Raw genomic sequence first — 21,002 nt, 5'->3', positions numbered from 1 at the left:
AGACCCAGTATCTCAGTGAGGGCCCAGTCAGAGGCCGGCAGCTCAACACCCTTAGCAACGCCATCAAGAGAGGTGGGCACGGCTGAGGTCAGTAGGAAAGCTCAAGGGCAGTTCAAATAATATTATCAGGATGGCCGATGGCCAAAGGGGGTTCATTGAAGCTTTGGGAGCTGCCCTTCCTGGCTGTGCACCATGTTTGGGCCACAGAGCCATTGTTAGAGGGTGGCTATCTCCAAACAGCTGGCAGCCTCCCATGTGGCGGGGGCCGGGACACACCACGGCATGGACAAAATGCCACTGACCCCCTCAGTTAAAAGAAAAATGATTTCATGAGATCTGAGCCTCGTTGGCAAGGCCAACATTTGTAGCCCATCCCTAACTTGCTTTGAGAAGGTGGTGGTGTGGCATTTTCTTCAATCTCTGCCGCCCATCTGGTGCAGGTCTACCCACAGCGCTGTTAGGAAGGAAGTTCTGGGTTACAGAGCCCGCGACAGTGAGGGAATGATTATATAGTTCCATGTCAGGATGGTGTGTGGTTTGATCAAGTTTGAGAAGTCAGAAGGTGACTTACTCACTGCAAAGTTCTCAGCCTCTGACCGGCTCCTATCACCAGTGTTCGTGCTGTTAAGTTTGGGGTCAGCGGTAACCATTGGTTACCGATGGTAATGCCATTGTACATCAAAGGAGATGGATAGATTCTCTCTTGCTGGTCCTTGCCTGGTCCTTGTGTGACATGAATGTTACTCTCCACTTATCAGCAAAGTCAGAATGTTGTCTAGGTCTTGCTGCTTATGAGCATGGACTGTTCAGCATTTGAGGAGCTGTGAATGGTGCTGAACATTGTGCAATCATCAGCGAACTTCCCCACTTGTGACGTTATGACAGAGTAAAAGTCATTTATGAGTTACCTGAAGATGGTTGGTCTTTGGATACTACCCTGAGGAACTCCTGCAGTGATGTTATGGGGCTGAGATGAATGGCCTCCAACAACCACAATCAGATCCTTTGTGCAGGTATGACTCCAGCCAGTGGAGAGATTTACCCCCGATTCCCATTGATGTCAATTTTCCTCCCCCTCCTTGATGCTGCACGTGACTTGATCAAATGCTGCCTTGATGTCAAGAACACTCACCCTCACCTCACCTCTTTAATTCAGCTCTTTTGTCCATGACGCTTAATGCGGTTAGGTTCCTGCTGGACACTCGGTGAGCAGGTTATAGCTGAGTAAGTGCTGCTTGATAGCATTGCCAATGCCACCTTCCATCATCACTTTGCTGCTGATCGCAAATGGACTGATGGGGCAGTAATTGGCTGGGTTGGATTTGCTTTTTGTGTACAGGACATACCCTGAGCAATGTTCCATAGGCTAGTTAGATGCCAGTGTTGTAGCTATGCTGGAACAGCTTGGCTAAGGGGGCACAGCTCATTTTGGAGCACAAGTACGGGCATTGCAGTGTTCGGGCAGCACGGTAGCATGGTGGTTAGCATAAATGCTTCACAGCTCCAGGGTCCCAGGTTCGATTCCCGGCTGGGTCACTGTCTGTGTGGAGTCTGCACGTCCTCCCCGTGTGTGCGTGGGTTTCCTCCGGGTGCTCCGGTTTCCTCCCACAGTCCAAGGTTAGGTGGATTGGCCATGCTAAATTGCCTGTAGTGTCCTAAAATGTAAGGTTAAGGGGGGGGGGATTGTTGGGTTACGGGTATAGGGTGGATACGTGGGTTTGAGTAGGGTGATCATGGCTCGGCACAACATCGAGGGCCGAAGGGCCTGTTCTGTGCTGTACTGTTCTATAAGTCCTCAGTACCATTGCTGCGAGGTTGTCAGGGACCATGCGTTTTGCTGTATCCAGTACCTACAGCTTGATAGCACGTGGAGTAAATTGAATTTGGCTGAAGACTGACATCTGTGATGTCGGAGAACTCAAAAGGAGGCCAAAATGGATAATTCAGTTGACACCTCTCTGAAGATTGTTGCAATTGCTTTAGCCTTGTCTTTTGCAATAATGTGTTGGTCTCCTCCAGCGTCGAAGGTGGGGATATTTGTGGAGCTTTCTCCTCCGGTTCATTCTTTAATTGTTCACCAACATTCACGACCAGATGTGGCAGGACTGCAGAGCTGAGATCTGATCCATTGGTTGTGAGCTGTTTCTGCTGTTTCCACTGTTTGGCACACAAGTGGTCCTGTGTTGCAGCTTAACCAGGTTGTCACTGCCTTTTTAGGTAAGCCTGGATCTGCCCCTGGCTTGCTGTCCTGCAATCCTCATTGAATCAAGCTTGATCTATGGTTTGATGGTCAAGTTAGAGTCAGGGATATGCTGAGCCATGATGTTACAGATTGTGGTTAATTATAATTTTGCTGCAGCTGATGGCATTAGTGCTTAATGGATGCCGAGTTTTAGGCTGGCAATCAATTCTTAGTCTGTCTCATATAGTATAATAATAATCTTTATTGTCACAAGTGGGCTTACATTAACACTGCAATGAAGTTACTGTGAAAAGCCCCTAGTTGCCACACTCCGGCGCCTGTTCGGGTACACTTAGGGAGAATTCAGAATGTCCTAATTACCTGACAGCATATCTTTTGGGACTTGTGGGAGGAAACCGGAGCACCCGGAGGAAACCCACGCAGACACAGGGAGAACGTTCAGACACCACACAGACAGTGACCCAAGCCGGGAGTTTAACCTGGGACCCTGGCACTGTGAAACAACAGTGCTAACCACTGTGCCACCACTGGCCTGTATAGTACAGTGGTAACGCCATGCAACACAATGGGCAGTCTCTACAGTGGCGTGTCCTTCTAATACTGTCATGGGCAGATGCATCGCCGACAGGTAGATTGGTGAGGGTGAATTCAAGTAGGTTTTTCCCTCTTTCCCGACCCCTCAGGAAAAAGCATACAAAGTGCCAAAGATTAGTGGGAGACTAGAGGACTGGGAAATCTTTAGGGGGCAACAGAAAGCTACTAAAAAAGCTATAAAGAGTAAGATAGATTATGAGTAAACTTGCTCAGAATATAAAAACAGACAGTAAAAGTTTCTACAAACATATAAAACTAAACCGAGTGGCTAAAGTAAATATTGGTCCTTTAGAGGATGAGAAGGGAGATTTAATAATGGGAGATGAAGAAATGGCTGAGGAACTGAACAGGTTTTTTGGGTTGGTCTTCACAGTGGAAGACACAAATAACATGCCAGTGACTGATGGAAATGAGGCTATGACAGCTGAGGACCTTGAGATGATTGTTATCACTAAGGAAGTAGTGATGGGCAAGCTAATGGGGCTAAAGGGAGACAAGATTCCCGGCCCTGATGGAATGCATCCCAGAGTGCTAAATGAAATGAAAATCGCTTATTGTCACAAGTAGGCTTCAAATGAAGTTACTGTGAAAAACCCCTAGTCGCCACATTCCGGCGCCTGTTCGGGGAGGCTGTTACAGGAATCGAACTGTGCTGCTGGCCTGCATTGGTCTGCTTTTAAAGCCAACGATTTAGCCCTGTGCTAAACAGCCCCTAAAAGAGATGGCTAGGGAAATTGCAAATGCACTAGTGATAATTTACCAAAGTTCACTAGACTCTGGGGTGGTCCCACCAAATTGGAAACTAGCAAACGTGACACCACTTTTTAAAAAAGGAGGTAGGCCGAAAGCGGGTAATTATAGGCCAGTTAGCTTAACTTCGGTAGTAGGGAAGATGCTGGAATCTATCATCAAGGAAGAAATAGCGAGGCATCTGAAATGAAATGAAATGAAAATCGTTTATTGTCACGGGTAGGCCTCAAAGAAGTTACTGTGAAAAGCCCCTAGTCGCCACATTCCGACGCCTGTCCGGGGAGGCTGGTATGGGAATCGAACCGTGCTGCTGGCCTGCTTGGTCTGCTTTAAAAGCCAGCGATTTAGCTCAGTGAGCTAGACCAGCCCATCTGGATGGAAATTGGTCCATTGGGCAGACGCAACATGGGTTTATAAAGGGCAGGTCGTGCCTAACTAATTTAGTGGAATTTTTTGAGGACATTACCAGTGCGGTAGATAACGGGGAGCCAATGGATGTGGTATATCTGGATTTCCAGAAAGCTTTTGACACGGTGCCGCACAAAATGTTGCTGCATAAGATAAAGATGCATGGCATTAAGGGTAAAGTAGTAGCATGGTTAGAGATTGGTTAATTAATAGAAAGCAAAGAGTGGGGATTAATGGGTGTTTCTCTGGTTGGCAATCAGTAGCTAGTGGTGTCCCTCAGGGATCCGTGTTGGGCCCACAATTGTTCACAATTTACATAGATGAGTTGGAGTTGGGGACCAAGTGCAATGTGTCCAAGTTTGCAGGCGACACTAAGGTGAGTGGTAAAGCGAAAAGTGCAGAGGATACTGGAAGTCTGCAGAGGGATTTGGATAGGTTAAATTAATGGGCTAGGGTCTGGCAGATGGAATACAATGTTGACAAATGTGAGGTTATCCATTTTGGTAGGAATAATAGTAAATGGGATTATTATTTAAATGATAAAATATTAAAACATGCCGCTGTGCAGATACCAGAGAGACCTGGGTGTGCTAGTGCATGAGCTACAGAAGGTTGGTTTACAGGTGCAACAGGTGATTAAGAAGGCAAATGGAATTTTGTCCTTCATTGCTAGAGGGATGGAGTTTAAGACTAGGGAGGTTATGCTGCAATTGTGTAAGGTGTTAGTGAGGCCACACCTGGAGTATTATGTTCAGTTTTGGTCTCCTTACTTGAGAAAGGACGTACTGGCGCTGGAGGGTGTGCAGAGGAGATTCACTCGGTTAATCCCAGAGCTGAAGGGGTTGGATTATGAGGAGAGGTTGAGTAGACTGGGACTGTACTCGTTGGAATTTAGAAGGATGAGGGGGGGATCTTATAGAAACATTTAAAATTATGAAGGGAATAGATAGGATAGATGCGGGCAGGTTGTTTCCAGTGGCGGATGAAAGCAGAACTAGGGGGCATAGCCTCAAAATAAGGGGAAGTAGATTTAGGACTGAGTTTAGGAGGAACTTCTTCACCCAAAGGGTTGTGAATCTATGGAATTCCTTGCCCAGTGAAGCAGTTGAGGCTCCTTCATTCAATGTTTTTAAGATAAAGATAGATAGTTTTTTGAAGAATAAAGGGATTAAGTTTTATGGTGTTCGGGCCGAAAAGTGGAGCTGAGTCCACAAACGATCAGCCATGATCTCATTGAATGGCGGAGCAGGCTCGAGGGGCCAGGTGGCCTACCCCTGCTCCTAGTTCTTATATTCTTATGTTCTTATGACCCTTGGTCAGTTACTGCAATGCATCTTGTGGATGGTACACATGGCTGCCATTGTGTGTGGAGGGTTTGAATGTTTGTGGAAGGAGGAGCAATCAAGCGGGCTGCTTTGTTCTGGATGGTGTCGAGCTTCTTGAGTGTTGTTGGAGCTGCATTCATCCAGGCAAGTGGAGAGTATTCCATTACACTCCTGACTTGTGCGTTGTAGATGGTTGACAGGCTTTGGGGGTTCAGGAGGTGAGTTACTTGCTGAAGGATTCCTAGCCTTTGACCGGCCCTGGTCACAGTATTAATGTGGCTAGTCCAGTTCAGTTTCTGATCAACGGTAACCCCCCCCCAGGATGTTGATTGTGGGGATTCAGCGATGGTAATGCCTTTGAATGTCAAGGGGCGATGGTTAGATCCTCTCTTGTAGAAGATGGTCATTGCCTGGCACTTGTGCACTTGTTTGGTGCGAATGTAACTTGCCACTTATCAGCGAAGCCTGGATATTGTCCAGGTCTTGCTGCATTTGGACATGGACTGCATCATTATCTGAGGAGTCGAGAATGGTGCTGAAAATTGTGCAGTCATCAGCGAACATTCTCACTTCTGACCTTATGATGGAGCAGCTGAAGATGGTTGGGCCTCGGACACTACCCTGAGGAACTCCTGCAGTGATGTCCTGCAGCTGAGATTATTGACCTCCAACCACCACAACCATCTTCCTTTGTGCCGGGTATGACTCCGACCAGCGGAGAGTTTTCCCCCGATTCCCATTGACTCCAGTTTAGCTCGGGCTCCTTGATGCCATACTGGGTCATATCAACGTTGATGTCAAGGGGCAGTCACTCTCACCTCACCTTTGGAGTTTAGCTCTTTTGTCCATGTTTGAACCAAGGCTGTAATGAGGTCAGGAGCTGAGTGACCCTGGGCGGAACCCAAACTGAGTGTCAGTGAGCAGGTTATTGCTGAGTAAGTGCTGCTTGATAACACTGTTGATGACTCCTTCCATCACTTTGCTGATGATGGAGAGTAGACTGAGAGGGTGGTAATTGGCTGGGTTGGATTTGTCCTGTTTCTTGTGTGCAGGACACACCTGGGCAATTTTCCACATTGCTGGGTAGATGCCAGTGTTGTAGCTGTACTGGAACAGCTTGGCTAGGGGTGTGGCAAGTTCTGGAGCACAAGTCTTCAGTACTATTGCCGTAATATCATCAAGACCCATAGCCTTTGCAGTATGCAACAATTCTGAAAAAATACCCAAAGTCTTTTGCCCTTGGCAGTCCAATAATTACAGTCACCAGGTTTGTAAGTTGAAACACAATTACTGTTTATTCATAAGAAGGGTAATGATAAATACAATTGAATAACAACAGGCTAATGTACTGCCCCGTTTACTTTCCCACCTCTATTCACATACACACAAGACAGACAAACACGGGGTGGGGGTGAAAATAATAAGGATGACGGCCAAAAAAATAAGAGTCTTTGCTTCAAATGGTGATTCCTTAGCACCCTTGCTGATTAAAGTCTCTGGTTTGCAGCCGGTAATGATCTTCTCTGTAGTTTAGAAATGTATAACTCACAGTTTTTCCCAGATAGACCCCTTTTGTTGCTTCACATCAAATTCTGCTTTCAGTACGGTGTTTATTTCCAGGTCGCTGGCTTTTCTGCAGAGAGAGTTGACCGGTTCTGGACTCTGCTGGCAGAGCCTGTAATGGTTCGCCTGTCCGTAGATTCATCCAGGCTCCTTGCCAGTTGAGAAACACAGACTTTCTGGAGAAAAACAGAGAGGAGAGAGGACAGCAATCCTTCCTCCAAGCAGCCAGGAGTCAAACTGAAACCAAAACCCCAACCCTTGAAGCTCTGAATCATTCCAGTGGGATCATATCCAGTCTGAGGCTAGAGAGGAAGTTGCTGAGGCCTTGACAGAAATCTTTGGATCCTCACTGTCTTCAGGTGATGTCCCGGAGGACTGGAGAATAGCCAATATTGTTCCTTTGTTTAAGAAGGGTATCAAGGTTAATCCAGGGAACTACAGGCTGGTGAGCCTTATGTCAGTGGTAGGGAAATTACTGGAGAGAATTCTTCGAGACAGGATCTTCTCCCATTTGGAAGCAAATGGATGTATTAGTGAGAGGCAGCACGGTTTTGTGAAGGGGAGATTGTGTCTCACTAACTTAATAGAGTTTTTCGAGGTCACAAAGGTGATTGATGCAGGTAGGGCAGTGCATGTTGTCTATATGGACTTCAGTAAGGCCTTTGACAAGGTCCCTCATGGTAGACTGGTACAAAAGGTGATGTCACACGGGATCAGGGGTGAGCTGGCAAGATGGATACAGAACTGGCTAGGTCATAGAAGGCAAAGAGTAGCAATGGAAGGGTGCTTTTCTGATTGGAGGGCTGTGACTACGGCTGGTGTTCCGTATGGATCAGTGCTGGGACCTTTGCTGTTCGTAGTATAGATAAATGATTTGGAGGAAAATGTAACTGGTCTGATTAGTAAGTTGTGGACGACACAAAGGTTGGCGGAATTGCGGATAGCGATGAGGACTGTCAGAAGATACAGCAGGATTTATATCGTTTGGAGACTCGGGCGGAGAGATGGCAGATGGAGTTTAATCCGACAAATGTGAGGTAATGCATTTTGGAAGGTCTAATGCAGGTAGGGAATATACAGTGAATGGTAGAACCCTCAAGAGTATTGACAGTCAGAGAGATCTAGGTGTACAGGTCCACAGGTCACTGAAAGGGGCAACACAGGTGGAGAAGGTAGTCAAGAAGGCATATGGCATGCTTGCCTTCATTGGCCGGAGTATTGAGTATAAAAATTGACAAGTCATGTTGCAGCTGTATAGAACCTTAGTTAGGCCACACTTGGAGTATAGTGTTCAATTCTGGTCACCACACTACCAGAAGGATGTGGAGGCTTTAGAGAGGGTGCAGAAGAGATTTACCAGGATGCTGCCTGGTATGGAGGGCATTAGCTATGAGGAGCGGTTGAACAAACTCGGTTTGTTCTCACTGGAACGACGGAGGCTGAGGGGGCGACCTGATAGAGGTCTACAAAATTATGAGGGGCATAGACAGAGTGGATAGTCAGAGGCTATTTCCCAGGGTAGAGGGGTCAATTACTGGGTGGGCATAGGTTTAAGGTGCGAGGGGCAAGGTTTAGAGGAGATGTACGAGGTAAGTTTTTTACACAGAGGGTAGTGGGTGCCTGGAACTCGCTGCCGGAGGAGGTGGTGGAAGCAGGGACGATAGTGACATTTAAGGGGCATCTTGACAAATACATGAATAGGATGGGAATAGAGGGATACGGACCCCGGAAGTGCAGAAGATTTTAGTTTAGACGGGCAGCATGGTCGGCACGGGCTTGGAGGGCCGAAGGGCCTGTTCCTGTACTGTACGTTTCTTTGTTCTTTGTTCAGTCACTGCCTGTTACTGGACAAAGCACCGCCTTATGGGCCAGTTCATCAGCCACCAGCCAAAACAATTAAATCGAGTCATCCCTGATAGAACATAGAACAGTACAGCACAGAACAGGCCCTTCGGCCCTCGATGTTGTGCCGAGCAATGATCACCCTACTCAAACCCACGTATCCACCCTATACCCGTAACCCAACAACCCCCCCCCCCCCCAACCTTACTTTTTAGGACACTACGGGCAATTTAGCATGGCCAATCCACCTAACCCGCACATCTTTGGACTGTGGGAGGAAACCGGAGCACCCAGAGGAAACCCACGCACACAGGGGGAGGACGTGCAGACTCCGCACAGACAGTGACCCAGCCGGGAATCGAACCTGGGACCCTGGAGCTGTGAAGCATTTATGCTAACCACCATGCTACCATGCTGCCACCCTGCTACCGTGATGTCAGCCAGTCTGAAACAGCACAGTCTTCTCGATCCTTCTGTCCGAATTAAAGGCACAGACTGTCTTAAAGATACATGTCCACAAATTGTCCGTGGAGCAAAAATGTATCGGCAAAAATAATCAAAGGGAAATAATTAAACAAACAGGATGAAACAAGAAAGACCTTTACAAAAGTTATATCTTAAACTGACCATACTTAATAATTCAGAGTCAAGTATTGTGGCTAATGGAGCAAGATGTTTTGCGACAGAGGACTACGGCAGCTAATAAGACAGATGAAGGCAAGCTGCCAGACTGAATATTGGCTTCAAGCTGCACCCATGTGTAAATAGTGAGACTTCCAAACTTCTGTGACAAGCTCTTAGACCCGACTGTTCAAAGTTGGCATCCTCTGAGAGAATCCTCATGAAAACAGACTAATTAAGTCACGTGGCTTCTTCCTTACAGCAGAATACATAGTGATCAGCGAGGGAGAAACATTTACGTCTGTTTTTCACTTTACCTCAACTCCAGCTGAACAAATACAGCCATTTCATGTGTTTTTTAATCACTCGTGTAGGACAGTTCCAAAATATGAAAGGGGTTTATTCAGTTTGTTACTTTCATGGTCTGTTGTTAGAAAAATACACTGCTATTAAGGATCTCTACAAAGGGTGCACTCCTAATGAATTGACCAACTAATTAAAGTTAGTTTTATTACTGCAGAAACTAAATGTAACTTAGTTAATACAGTAGCTATTGTTTTTTTGGAATGGAAATGTTGATGTCAATACAATACAGGAAAAGACTGTTTTAAAAAGCGGGTATAACTTTAGTTGAGGTATTTTGATAATTAAAATTAAACCATTAAAAATTTGTGTAAAATGTGTCTGATTTAATGCATTGGTTTTACACTCAAAAATAACGCTGTTAGCTTTTCAATAAAATGAGAGCTGTCCGTAAATTTACATAAATCTGCGGGGCTGTTTAGCACAGGGCTAAATCGCTGGCTTTGAAAGCAGACCAAGCAGGCCAGCAGCACGGTTCGATTCCCGTACCAGCCTCCCCGAACAGGTGCCGGAATGTGGCGACAAGGGGCTTTTCACAGTAACTTCATTTGAAGCCTACTCGTGACAATAAGTGATTTTCATTTTTTCATTTCCTTTTAAAAGTTGGGATGTCAAGTACATCCTAGGAGATAAGAACTTAAGAACAGAGATGGCCATTCAGCCCCTTCAAGCTGCTCTCCCACTCAATAGATTGTCTCCTTTCTTGATTCCCCCACACCCCCTCCCCCACCACAGGTATTAGTTTCTCTACATTTACCCCAACAAATTCTTTCAACCTTTTAAGCATCTTGATCAGGTCATCCTCAATATTTTATGGGCTAAATTCTCGCCCTTGTGACGCTGCTAACCCGAGCGACGATTGGGCGGAGAATTGGGCCTCTGGCCAAAATCAAGGTCCGTGCCCGACGTTGGTTCGGGAGCCATGCTTCCATGGTGGCGATAATGAGGCTTGAGCCCCCTACCGGCAGAGGCGGGTAATACCGGCATTTACATTCATTTTAATTGACCCAGTATGCTGTGGGCCTCCACGATGCTCTGCTCCTCTCAGGCGGAAGTCACGTGGGCTCAATTTACTACAAGTATTTACAAACGGAACTGGGTGGTAGGATGCTGAGGGGGAGAGAGGAGGTAAGTAAAGTTTGGAAACCTGTTAAAAATTGTAGCGATTCTGGGGGGTAGCTGCCAAGGCTGGGGGAGCAGTGGGGAGGGGGGGGGAGGCTGGGGGAGCAGTGGGGAGGGGGGGGGAGGCTGGGGGAGCAGTGGGGAGGGGGGGGGAGGCTGGGGGAGCAGTGGGGAGGGGGGGAGGCTGGGGGAGCAGTGGGGAGGGGGGGGAGGCTGGGGGAGCAGTGGGGAGGGGGGGAGGCTGGGGGAGCAGTGGGGAGGGGGGGGGAGGCTGGGGGAGCAGTGGGGAGGGACTTGGTGACAGCTCCATGGTTTCGGGGTGACCCTCTCGGGATCGGGGGGGGTTGGCTCAGACCGGCATTGCTGCAGTGTTTGTTTTAATCAAACTCACTTGGTACAAGTTCCAGGGCCCTGGCTGCTCACTCTGCTGACTGCTCATTGCATCCTGTAAATGTTCACAGAGCCTCTGGTCATTTGGGAGCCCACCCAGGCCGCCTCCCCCCCTTGAAAACCCTCAGACCCCAGCTGACCCATCACCGGGATGGGCGTGGCCAAGCTCAATCAGTGGCCAATCAGGTGATGCCACTCCTCAGTTCACTCATCAGAAGCTCAGCCCCACTGCAGGGGAAGCAGGGGAATAGCAGAGCTCACCCCAAACACAGGACACCGGCACCGTGGCCTCTGGCACGCTCCCTGGCACACTGCCCCTCTCAGGGTGTTTATAAATGGGTGGGTATATAAATATCTGTAATGAACCTTTAAGAAATGGGTGTTTACTACTGCAGTGATGTCAGAGAGTGGGTGGAGCTGGGCTGTCTGTCAGTTTTTTATTTTTGTGTTTTAGTTTTATTTTCAGTTTTGGAGCTGAAGCCAGACAGAGCAGGTGTACCGTTGATCTCTCTGCCATGCAAAGACTATCTCTTGATCATTCGGTGAATTCAGAATAATAAATGTTCTCAGCAGTGAATGTAAACCTAATGTGCTTCTGTTAAACGGTTATTCTTTTGTCTTCTAGATGTTGTTTGGGAAGTTATTCAGGATTACTTAGTGTTGTATTCTTTGGGGGTTGTATTTGAATTGATGGTTGCTAAGATATTCACTGTGTTTTAAAAAGGTTAACTTGAGTTCATAGAATAAACATTGTTTTAATATAAAAGTACTGTAAAACTCTGTTTGCACCATACCTGTAGACGGACCGTGTGCTCCCCATAACCACAATCTATTAAAAATCGTGGGTCAGGTGAACTCCATGATACACTTTGGGGTTCTCTAAACCCTGGCCCATAACACCAGTGACACTAACAGTTAGCCCACCCCTCAGGACCACTGGTTGTGTCCAAGCTCTGTCTGCCCACCGCGCCCCTGCTCCCAATCAGCTCGTTACAATCTGTGTGTCACACCCAGGATCCACATCACACTGCAGCTAAGCTCCCAGCAATCGCACACTTCCCTGCCTCACCCCTAATTGTAGGACCTACCCACACCAGCCTCTAAGCATGGAGGTGATTGGTGTACCCGGAATTCTCCGGTCTTCGGGATTCACGTTTCCCGCTGACAGCGCACCCACGCCAGTGCGTTTCACGGCAGTGTTGTGTGGTTTCAATGCAAATCCCATTGGCAAGCAGCAGAAGGATAGAATCCCATTTCCGGCGAACGGCGGGCGGCTAAGAAACATGCGGCTGGGGGATCGGAGAATCGCACCCATCCTTTTGGAAGGAGAGCAAAAACCGAGACACTGAGGAGGATGTGGACACAGATATCTGAAGGTGACAGGACAAGCTGGATTTTTAATTTAACCTGATGCTTTGATAATTTCTGTGTCCTGACCCTGACGTACAATCTAAATGTAAATCAAGCATTTGGACTGGGGATGAGTGTGGTGCCCAATCAGCGATGCTCGGAGGGACATGGAGGCAGAAAGCACCGGCAGTCTGTACCGCTGTAAAACAGATAGACAGACAGACAGCTGCCATAACAGAGTTCGCCATTGACTTGCTGAATTATCCAGCCAGCAGATCAGATTTCCAGCTCTGTTAAGGTGCATAAAAGTGGTCACACACTCACCGGGAAGGTAGGTAAAGCACTTCATTTCTATCAGCCTATTTTCCCTCACTTTGAATCATTATCCACAGCAAACAGCGTCCAACTGTCTTGCTCCCAACAGCTAATCAGGAAGCACTGAGGGTGGCAAGGGCGCAGAATATCCTCTGGGTGGGGGACTTCAATGTCTATCACCAAGAGTGGCTCGGTAATACCACCACAGCCGAGCTGGCCGGGTCCTAAAGGACAATAGCTGCTAGACTGGGACTGCAGCAGGTGGTGAGGGAACCAACAAGAGGGGAAAACATACTTGACCTCATCCTCACCAACCTGCCTGCTGCAGATGAAATGAAATGAAAATCGCTTATTGTCACGAGTAGGCTTCAAATGAAGTTACTGTGAAAAGCCCCTAGTCGCCACATTCCGGCGCCTGTTCGGGGAGGCTGTTACGGGAATCGAACCGTGCTGCTGGCTTGCTTTCAAAAGTCTGCTTTCAAAGCCAGCGATTAGCCCTGTGAGCTAAACAGCCCCTGTCCATGACAGTATCGGTAGGAGTCACCATCGCACATCCTTGTGGAGCAAAGTCCCATCTTCACATTGAGGATACCCTCCATCATGTTGTGTGGCATTACCACCGTGCTAAATGGGATAGACTTCAAACAGATCTAGCAACTCAAGACTGGGCATCCATGAGGCGCTGTGGACCATCCGCAGCAGCAGAATTGTATTCAACCACAATCTGTAACCTCATGGCCCGGCATATCCCCCACTCTGCAATTGCCACCAAGCCAGGGGATCAACCCTGATTCAATGAAGAGGGCAGGAGAGCATGCCAGGAGCAACAGAAGGCAGACCGAAAAATGAGGTGTCGGCCTGGTGAAGCTACAAAACAGGATTACTTGTGCACCAAACAGCATAAGCAGCAAGTAATAGACAGAGCCAAGCGATCCCACAATGAACACATCAGATCTAAGCTCTGCAGTCCTGCCACATCCAGCCGTGAATGGTGGTGGACAATTAAACAACTCACTGGAGGAGACTCGACAAATATCCCCATCCTCAATGATGGAGGAGCCCAGCAATTTTGTGCAAAATACAAGGCTGAGGTATTCGCTACAATCTTCAGCCAGAAGTGCTGAGTGGGATGATCTATCTCGGTCTCCTACGGAGGTCTCCAGCATCACGGATGTCAGTCTTCATCCAATATGATTCACTCCACGTGATATCAGGAAACACTAAAGGCATTGGATACTGCAAAGGCTATGGGCCCTGACAATATTCCAGCAATCGTACTGAAGACTTGTGCTGCAGAACTTGCCGCACCCCTAGCCAAGCTGTTCCAGTACAGCTACAATACATGCATCTACTCAGCAATGTGAAATAATGCCCAAGTGCGTCCTGTACACAAGAAGCAAGACAAATCCAACCCAGCCAATTACAGCCCTATCAATCTACTCTCCATCATCAGCAAAGTGATGGAAGGAGTCATCAACAGTGCTATCAAGCAGCACTTACTCAGCAATAACCTGCTCACGGACGCTCAGTTTGGGTTCCGCCCAGGGTCACTCAACTCCTGACCTCATTACAGCCTTGGTTCAAACATGGACAAAAGAGCTGAATGCCAGAGGTGAGGTGAGAGTGACTGCCCCTTGACATCAAGGCATCATTTGACCGAGTGTGGCATCAAGGAGCCCTATCAAAACTGGAGCCAATGGGAATCATGGGGACAGCTCTGCTCATTGGAGTCATACCCGACACAAAGGAAGATAGTTGTGGTGGTTGGCGGTCAATCATGTCAGCTCCAGGAAATCACTGCAGGAGTTCCTCAGGGTCGTGTCCTAGGCCCAACCATCTTCAGCTGCCTTCCTTCCTTCATGAGGTCAGATGTGGGGATGTTTGCGGATGACTGCACAATGTTCAGCACCATTCATGACTTCACAGATAATGAAGCTGTCCATGTCCAAATGCAGCAAGACCTGGTCCATATCCAGGCTTGGGCTGACAAGTGGCAAGTTACATTGCTGCCACACAAATGCCAGGCAATGACCATCTCCTACAAGAGAGGATCTAACCATCACCCACTGGCATTCAATGCCATCACCATCATCATCAGCTGAATCCTCCACAATAAACATCCTGGTGGTTATCATTGATCAGAAACTGAATTAAACCAGATTAATACTGTGGCTTCCAGGGCAGGTCAAAGGCCAGGAATCCCACGGTGAACAACTCACCTCCTGAGACCCCAAAGCCTGTTCACCATCTACAGGGCACAAGTCAGGAGTGTGATGGAATACTCTCCACTTGCCTGGATGAGTGCAGCTCCAACAACACTCAAGAAGCTCAACACCATCCAGAACAAAGCAGTCCCGCTTGATTGCTCCCCCTTCCACAAACATTCAAACCCTCTGCCACCGATGCACAGTGGCAGCCGTGTGTACCATCTACAATATACACTGCAGGAACTCTCCAAGGTTCCTCAGACAGCACCTTCCAAACCCACGACCACAACCATCTAGAAGGACAAGAGCAGCAGATACCTGGGAACCCCACCACCTGGAGGTTCCCCTCCACCACCCTGACTTGGAAATATATTGCTGTTTTTTCACTGCCTTTGGGACAACATCCTGGAACTCCCTCCCTAACAGCACTGTGGGTGTACCTAACCTCAGGGACTGCAGCGGCTCAAGAAGGCAGCTTACCACCGGCTTCTGAAGGGCAACTAGGGATGGGCAATAAATGCTGGCCTAACCAGCCACGCCCACATCCCATAAATTAAAAAAGAAATCACTTATATGTCCAGGACCTCCTCCGACCCTCTACTTTGAGAATTCCCTTCTCTTCCTCCTTAGCTCAGCAACTAGCCCCTCAGTTAACCGACTGTTTATTGGGGGTGGGAGGGTCCTGACTTCCTCCTCACTGACTCACTTTAAAAATCCCGCAACTTCTGGAAGCATTGGGATTCAGATGCTCTTCTGGACACGCAATCTACAATACACGCCCGGATACATTCTTGTGCCTAAAGAGTATTCTTGGCTTTATAAATGGAGGCATCGATCACAAAAGGAAAGAAGCAATGCTTACAAGCACTGGCTAGACCTCAGCTGGAGTTTGTGTCCAATTCTGGGCACCACACATTCGGAAGAATGCCACATAGAGAGTGTGCCTTGGAGATTGATAGAATGGTACCAGGGATGAAGGCTGCAATTTAGTGGAGAGACCAGAGAAACTGGGATTTTTCTCTTTAGAGCTGAAAAAGTGATGGAATAATTCAATAGAGCTATTCAAAATTATGATGGATTTTGATAGATTGCATGGGATGAAACAGTTTTCACTGGCTGGAGGCTTGGTAACCAGAGGACTCAGGTTTAAGGTGATTAGCAAAATCACCACTGGGGTTGATGAAAGGATATGTTTTGCACAGCCTAAAAGATGGTTGAAGCAGATTTAATAGTAACTTTAAAGGGGAATCTCACCGCCAGCACCGGTGGTAAAACTCACCGTATATTCAGCCTCTTCAACAAATTTGAGTTTCTCACGAGATTCACGCCGTACTCGTGGCAACTTGTCTTTGATTCGCTCGCCCAAGAAAGCCTAACCAGTGAGGCGCTCCTTTTGAATGTCTCCCCAACGACACTCACCTGTGATAACCCCCTTGGAGGTGAGATTACCAGGTTCTTGCTTTTAGACAGCTGCCGTGAATCAAGCTGGTGTCCTGTGAATTATTAGTCAGGTAGGAAGTCCCAGCCTGAGGGCTCGCTGATAAGATGCTAACGTATTTAAATTAGGTTCCCGACCTAATTTTAATGTAATCCCACGCAGGATTCACGTTACGCCACCGGAGAGGGGAGAAGAAAATCAGCCAGCGCGATCTCGCTGGCGAGAGTTTCCTGATTCTTGCCGCACTTTGCGCCTGCATCGCTGTTCTCGCTGACGGCTAAAAATCTCCCCTGAATTCAAAACATCTTCTGTGCTGTGTACTGTGAATAAAATGAATCGCCTTAAACCGGACACCATTGCAGTTATTGGAATGTGGAACTGGATGAAGGTTACCCTGAGAATTAAATCTGGAAATTGCTTTTGGCAATGTTTGTGAGGCAGTATATTCTCACGGTACTCCTCTGACAGCAATTGGAACTTGTAAATGGTTAATGTCTCTGATAAAATGTCCGAACAATGTATTGAGCCTTTTCCCAATAATGCTATAAACAGTCATTTCAATGTTGCATGCACAAAATGTAATCGGCTCTCGACAGCTTTTTTTTTTCTCTTCTTAGGAAATTGTGCTGGTGGTTTTTTTCGGTGCGGAGTATATGGTGCGACTGTGGTCTGCAGGTTGCAGAAGTAAATATGTTGGTGTTAAAGGAAGGATTCGCTTTGCCAGAAAACCTATTTCAATTATAGGTGAGGATTTCAAGGAGTTCCTTTCAATTATCTTAACTTTAACCATCGATATTTAAATCAAAGGTGTTTCCTTGGGATAATTGTCAAGCAGAAAACATCCTGAGGTTCAACACAAGTATCTGATTTTGTGTTAAATAGAAAAATAACCGCAACGCATTATCGGTTTACATTAAAATGGTTCAGTAATAGATATTATTATTAAAACATGCTGCTGTGCAGAGAGACCTGGGTATGCTCATGCATGAGTCGCAAAAAGTTGGTTTACAAGTTCAACAGGTGATTAAGAAGGCAAATGGAATTTTGTCCATCATTGCTAGAGGGATGGAGTTTAAGACTAGGGAGGTTATGCTGCAATTGTATAAGGTGTTAGTGCGGCCACACCTGGAGTATTGTGTTCAGTTTTTGTCTCCTTACCTGAGAAAGGACGTACTGGCGCTGGAGGGTGTGCAGAGGAGATTCACCAGGTTAATCCCAAAGCTGAAGGGGTTGGATTACGAGGAGAGGTTGAGTAGACTGGGACTGTACTCATTGGAATTTAGAAGGATGCGGGGAGGATCTTATAGAAACATATACAATTATGAAGGGAATAGATAGGATAGATACGGGCAGGTTGTTTCCACTGGTGGGTGAAAGCAGAACCAGGGGACATAGCCTCAAAATAAGGAGAAGTAGATTTACGACTGAGCTTAGGAGAAACTTCTTCTCCCAAAGGGTTGCGAATCTATGGAATTCCTTGCCCAGTGAAGCAGTTGAGGCTCCTTCAATAAATGTTTTTAAGATAAAGATAGATAGTTTTTTGAAGAATAAAGGGATTAATAGTTATGTGATCGGGCCGGAAAGTAGAGCTGAATCCACAAAAGATCAGCCATGATCTAATTGAATGGCGGAGCGGGCTCGAGGGGCCAGATGGCCTACTCCTGCTCCTAGATCTTATGTTCTTATTACCTGATGGGGTGGAATGTTATGGTGCAGTTGTGTAAAAGTCTACCCAAGGGATTGAAGTTATTGGCGCCATATTCAAACCCCGCCCAAACACTTTCAAGAGAGTCAAATGCGATGTTCTCAAAGAGAAGCATGCCCTGTGTCATAAATATACACGAGTATATCATGGTGCAGACACACACTGATGGACACACACAGGGACCAACATGTACAAACACCGCAGCCAATCACCAGTTAGAATACATACACTATAAAGGCAGAGGGCACCACGGTTCCCGCTCATTCTGGGTGCTGCCTCCGAGTGTAACAAGAACTCATCCAGCCCAGCACAGACTCACACCACGTGCTGAGTGAATCAACTGGTTCGGACAAGGCTTAGGTCTCTAGTTTAAGTTAGCATCATTTAGACCCACAGTCATCGTGTGTTAGTTAGTTAGAAATAGTTAATAAAATTGAGTTGAACCTTCATCAGTATTGGAAGTGTCTGTTCATCTCTCAAGTCTACACTAGCCAACACTTCACCCTGTGCGCCTCCATTCAGCCATGACTCCCTGGTGACTCTCCTCCGAGACATGCGTGAGGGCCAAGATGTCCTCTTCCCAAAGGTGGAAGCAAGAGGGCGACCAACCTGATCTCAGAGGCCTGAGAAAAGGTCGGCAAGGAGGTTGTTGCCCGTTGCACACCCAAAAGAAATGCGCTGCAGTGCAGAAAGAAGATGAGTGGTGTAATCTGCTCCACCAAGGTAACCTTCTACTCACTCTGGACTCACTCTCTCTTCAGGGCATCAGGCACTCTAAGGGCTACAGCCAACAGTGGTCTCACACATTATTAGCAGAAGAGAAATCTGCATTGAATGCCTCACACGCACTTTAACATCACCATCATCTCATGTATCATCCTATACATTCAACATCTTCTGTTCTTATTGGGTAGGGCACAGCCAACACAGCAACCAGTCATGTGTCCCAACTTCTCTTCCATCTATTCTCATCACATTCTATTCCTTCTATCTACATGTTGGCAAAGCTGATCCACAACAAGAGGGCAAGATACCAGACAGATGGGGGAAACCCTGAGATGTAGGAGCTGACTCCATTCGAGGATGAGGCAACCGAGTTGGCAGGGGAGGACAGGGGTCACTCCTGGGGCAAAGGTGAGATTGGCTTCCCCAGCAAAACAATACGAATGAACTCTCCATTAGTCAAACACATCATGATCTTCATAGTGAGCTAAATGTAATTTTGGATTCTGCCTACTCAGGAACTAATTCTATCTTCTCTCTCTTCCAGGCACCAGGAGGAGCAGATTGAGACAAATCCACAGCCAGCCCCTCACCCCCAGCCCCAGCCTCCAGCCCACCTCAGATGATGATGCTGAGGACCCACTAGATGTTGAGCTGACACTGCATTCACCAAAGCCCTTCACCAATGCAGAGATACACACACCTTGGCGGGTCCTAGATCTAGATTGTTCTTTCGGGTGGGGAACAGAGAGAAGTAGACCTTGAAAAATAGGCAACAGGTTTAGATAAAGGATCTGAAGTGGCGCAGGCTGGGAGGGCCTGTAATTTTCTTTGTTCTTTGTTCTTCTAGATTAGGCTTGGGTTCACTCTCTGGAGAACAGCTCATGGGCCTGTCTCCCCAGAAGTCGGAACCCAGGGACGAGATTCCCCGTTCCTGAGACTAAGGATAGAATCCTCTGATTGCCGACGCCAAAATTGCGTTTAGCGACTGGCCGCAGAATCCGTTTTTATGCCAAAACACTGAAAAATTCCACCCTACAGATTACAGTGGTCCAGATTTGTTATTTGAAAATTGTTCCGAGTTTTATTTTTAAGCGTAATGAATTTTTGAGCGATTTCTTCATCATGTTATATTTGAAAACTAATTGACTTGCTTGATTTTGACTTGCAGATTTGATTGTGGTGATTGCATCCATTATCGTGCTCAGTGTTGGGTCAAATGGCCAGGTCTTTGCCACGTCTGCCATCAGGTATTTCTCTGCAGTTTTATAAATCAAAATGAACAGACAACAAACACAATTGATTTCTGTACATTGGACCAATTAGACTTTGAGGTTCATTAGGAGATATAGGAGGGATGTCTGAGGTAGATTCTTTACTCAGAGAGTGGTTAGGGTGTGGAATGGACTGCCTGCTGTGATAGTGGAGTCGGACACTTTAGGAACTTTCAAGCGGTTATTGGATAGGCACATGGAGCAGACCAGAATGACAGGGAGTGTGATAGCTTGATCTTGGTTTCAGACAAAGCTCGGCACAACATCGAGGGCCGAAGGGCCTGTTCTGTGCTGTACTGTTCTATGTTGTTCTATTAGCTGCAGCACAGAGTTCCGTTTAGCTGAGAGCGAATTTGGAAACTTGCAAACTGAGTGAAACTTGGAATAGATTGTAGTGAGATCCATATCGATGTAGGGCAACATGTCAAATCTTTGGTATAGTTATAGATAAATACTGCATTTGCAGCCTAATTTTGAAATTATTTATCATTAAATGTTTAGAATTATTGCATCATTATTACATTGGGATCCCATGACCAAGATTTTAGAGACGGGTAATATTTTTATCGCAGGATCTGCTGCTCACGTTCCTCAGTGCTTAATTAGAGTGGAGATATTCTGAGGCAGTAGGAGCGTTGGTGGTTTGTGTGAGTGACATGCTCCAGTTAGACTTTGTCGTCCTTATCCTCTTATTTAGTTTCATTTGTCTTTGTGAATGTTTAAATTCTGTCGCTGTCACATCATTCACAGCTTTCTTCTGGTACATTCAAATCAGAATGAAAACCTCCAAATTTATTGGGTTTAGTTGA

The 21,002-nt window shown here is 46.9% G+C and overlaps 1 protein-coding gene across 8 annotated transcripts in view; it reads left to right on the top strand.

Moving 5' to 3' along the window:
- kcnq1.2 (potassium voltage-gated channel, KQT-like subfamily, member 1.2) overlaps nucleotides 1-21,002 on the top strand; it is a 606,356-nt gene that overhangs the window by 80,839 nt on the left and 504,515 nt on the right. For all 8 annotated transcript variants that reach the window (XR_005458330.1, XR_005458329.1, XR_005458328.1 and 5 more), the window contains exons 3-4: nucleotides 17,109-17,235; nucleotides 20,091-20,169. Coding sequence is in view for 4 of the 8 variants with exons in the window: in XM_038780518.1 (XP_038636446.1) it covers nucleotides 17,109-17,235; nucleotides 20,091-20,169 (206 nt within the window). In the remaining 4 variants the exon portion in view is untranslated. The remainder of the gene's footprint in view (nucleotides 1-17,108; nucleotides 17,236-20,090; nucleotides 20,170-21,002) is intronic.

Source organism: Scyliorhinus canicula, chromosome 20 (genome assembly GCF_902713615.1).
Source record: "Scyliorhinus canicula chromosome 20, sScyCan1.1, whole genome shotgun sequence".
NCBI lineage: Eukaryota > Metazoa > Chordata > Chondrichthyes > Carcharhiniformes > Scyliorhinidae > Scyliorhinus > Scyliorhinus canicula.
This window is presented reverse-complemented; position numbering and strand designations above follow the sequence as displayed.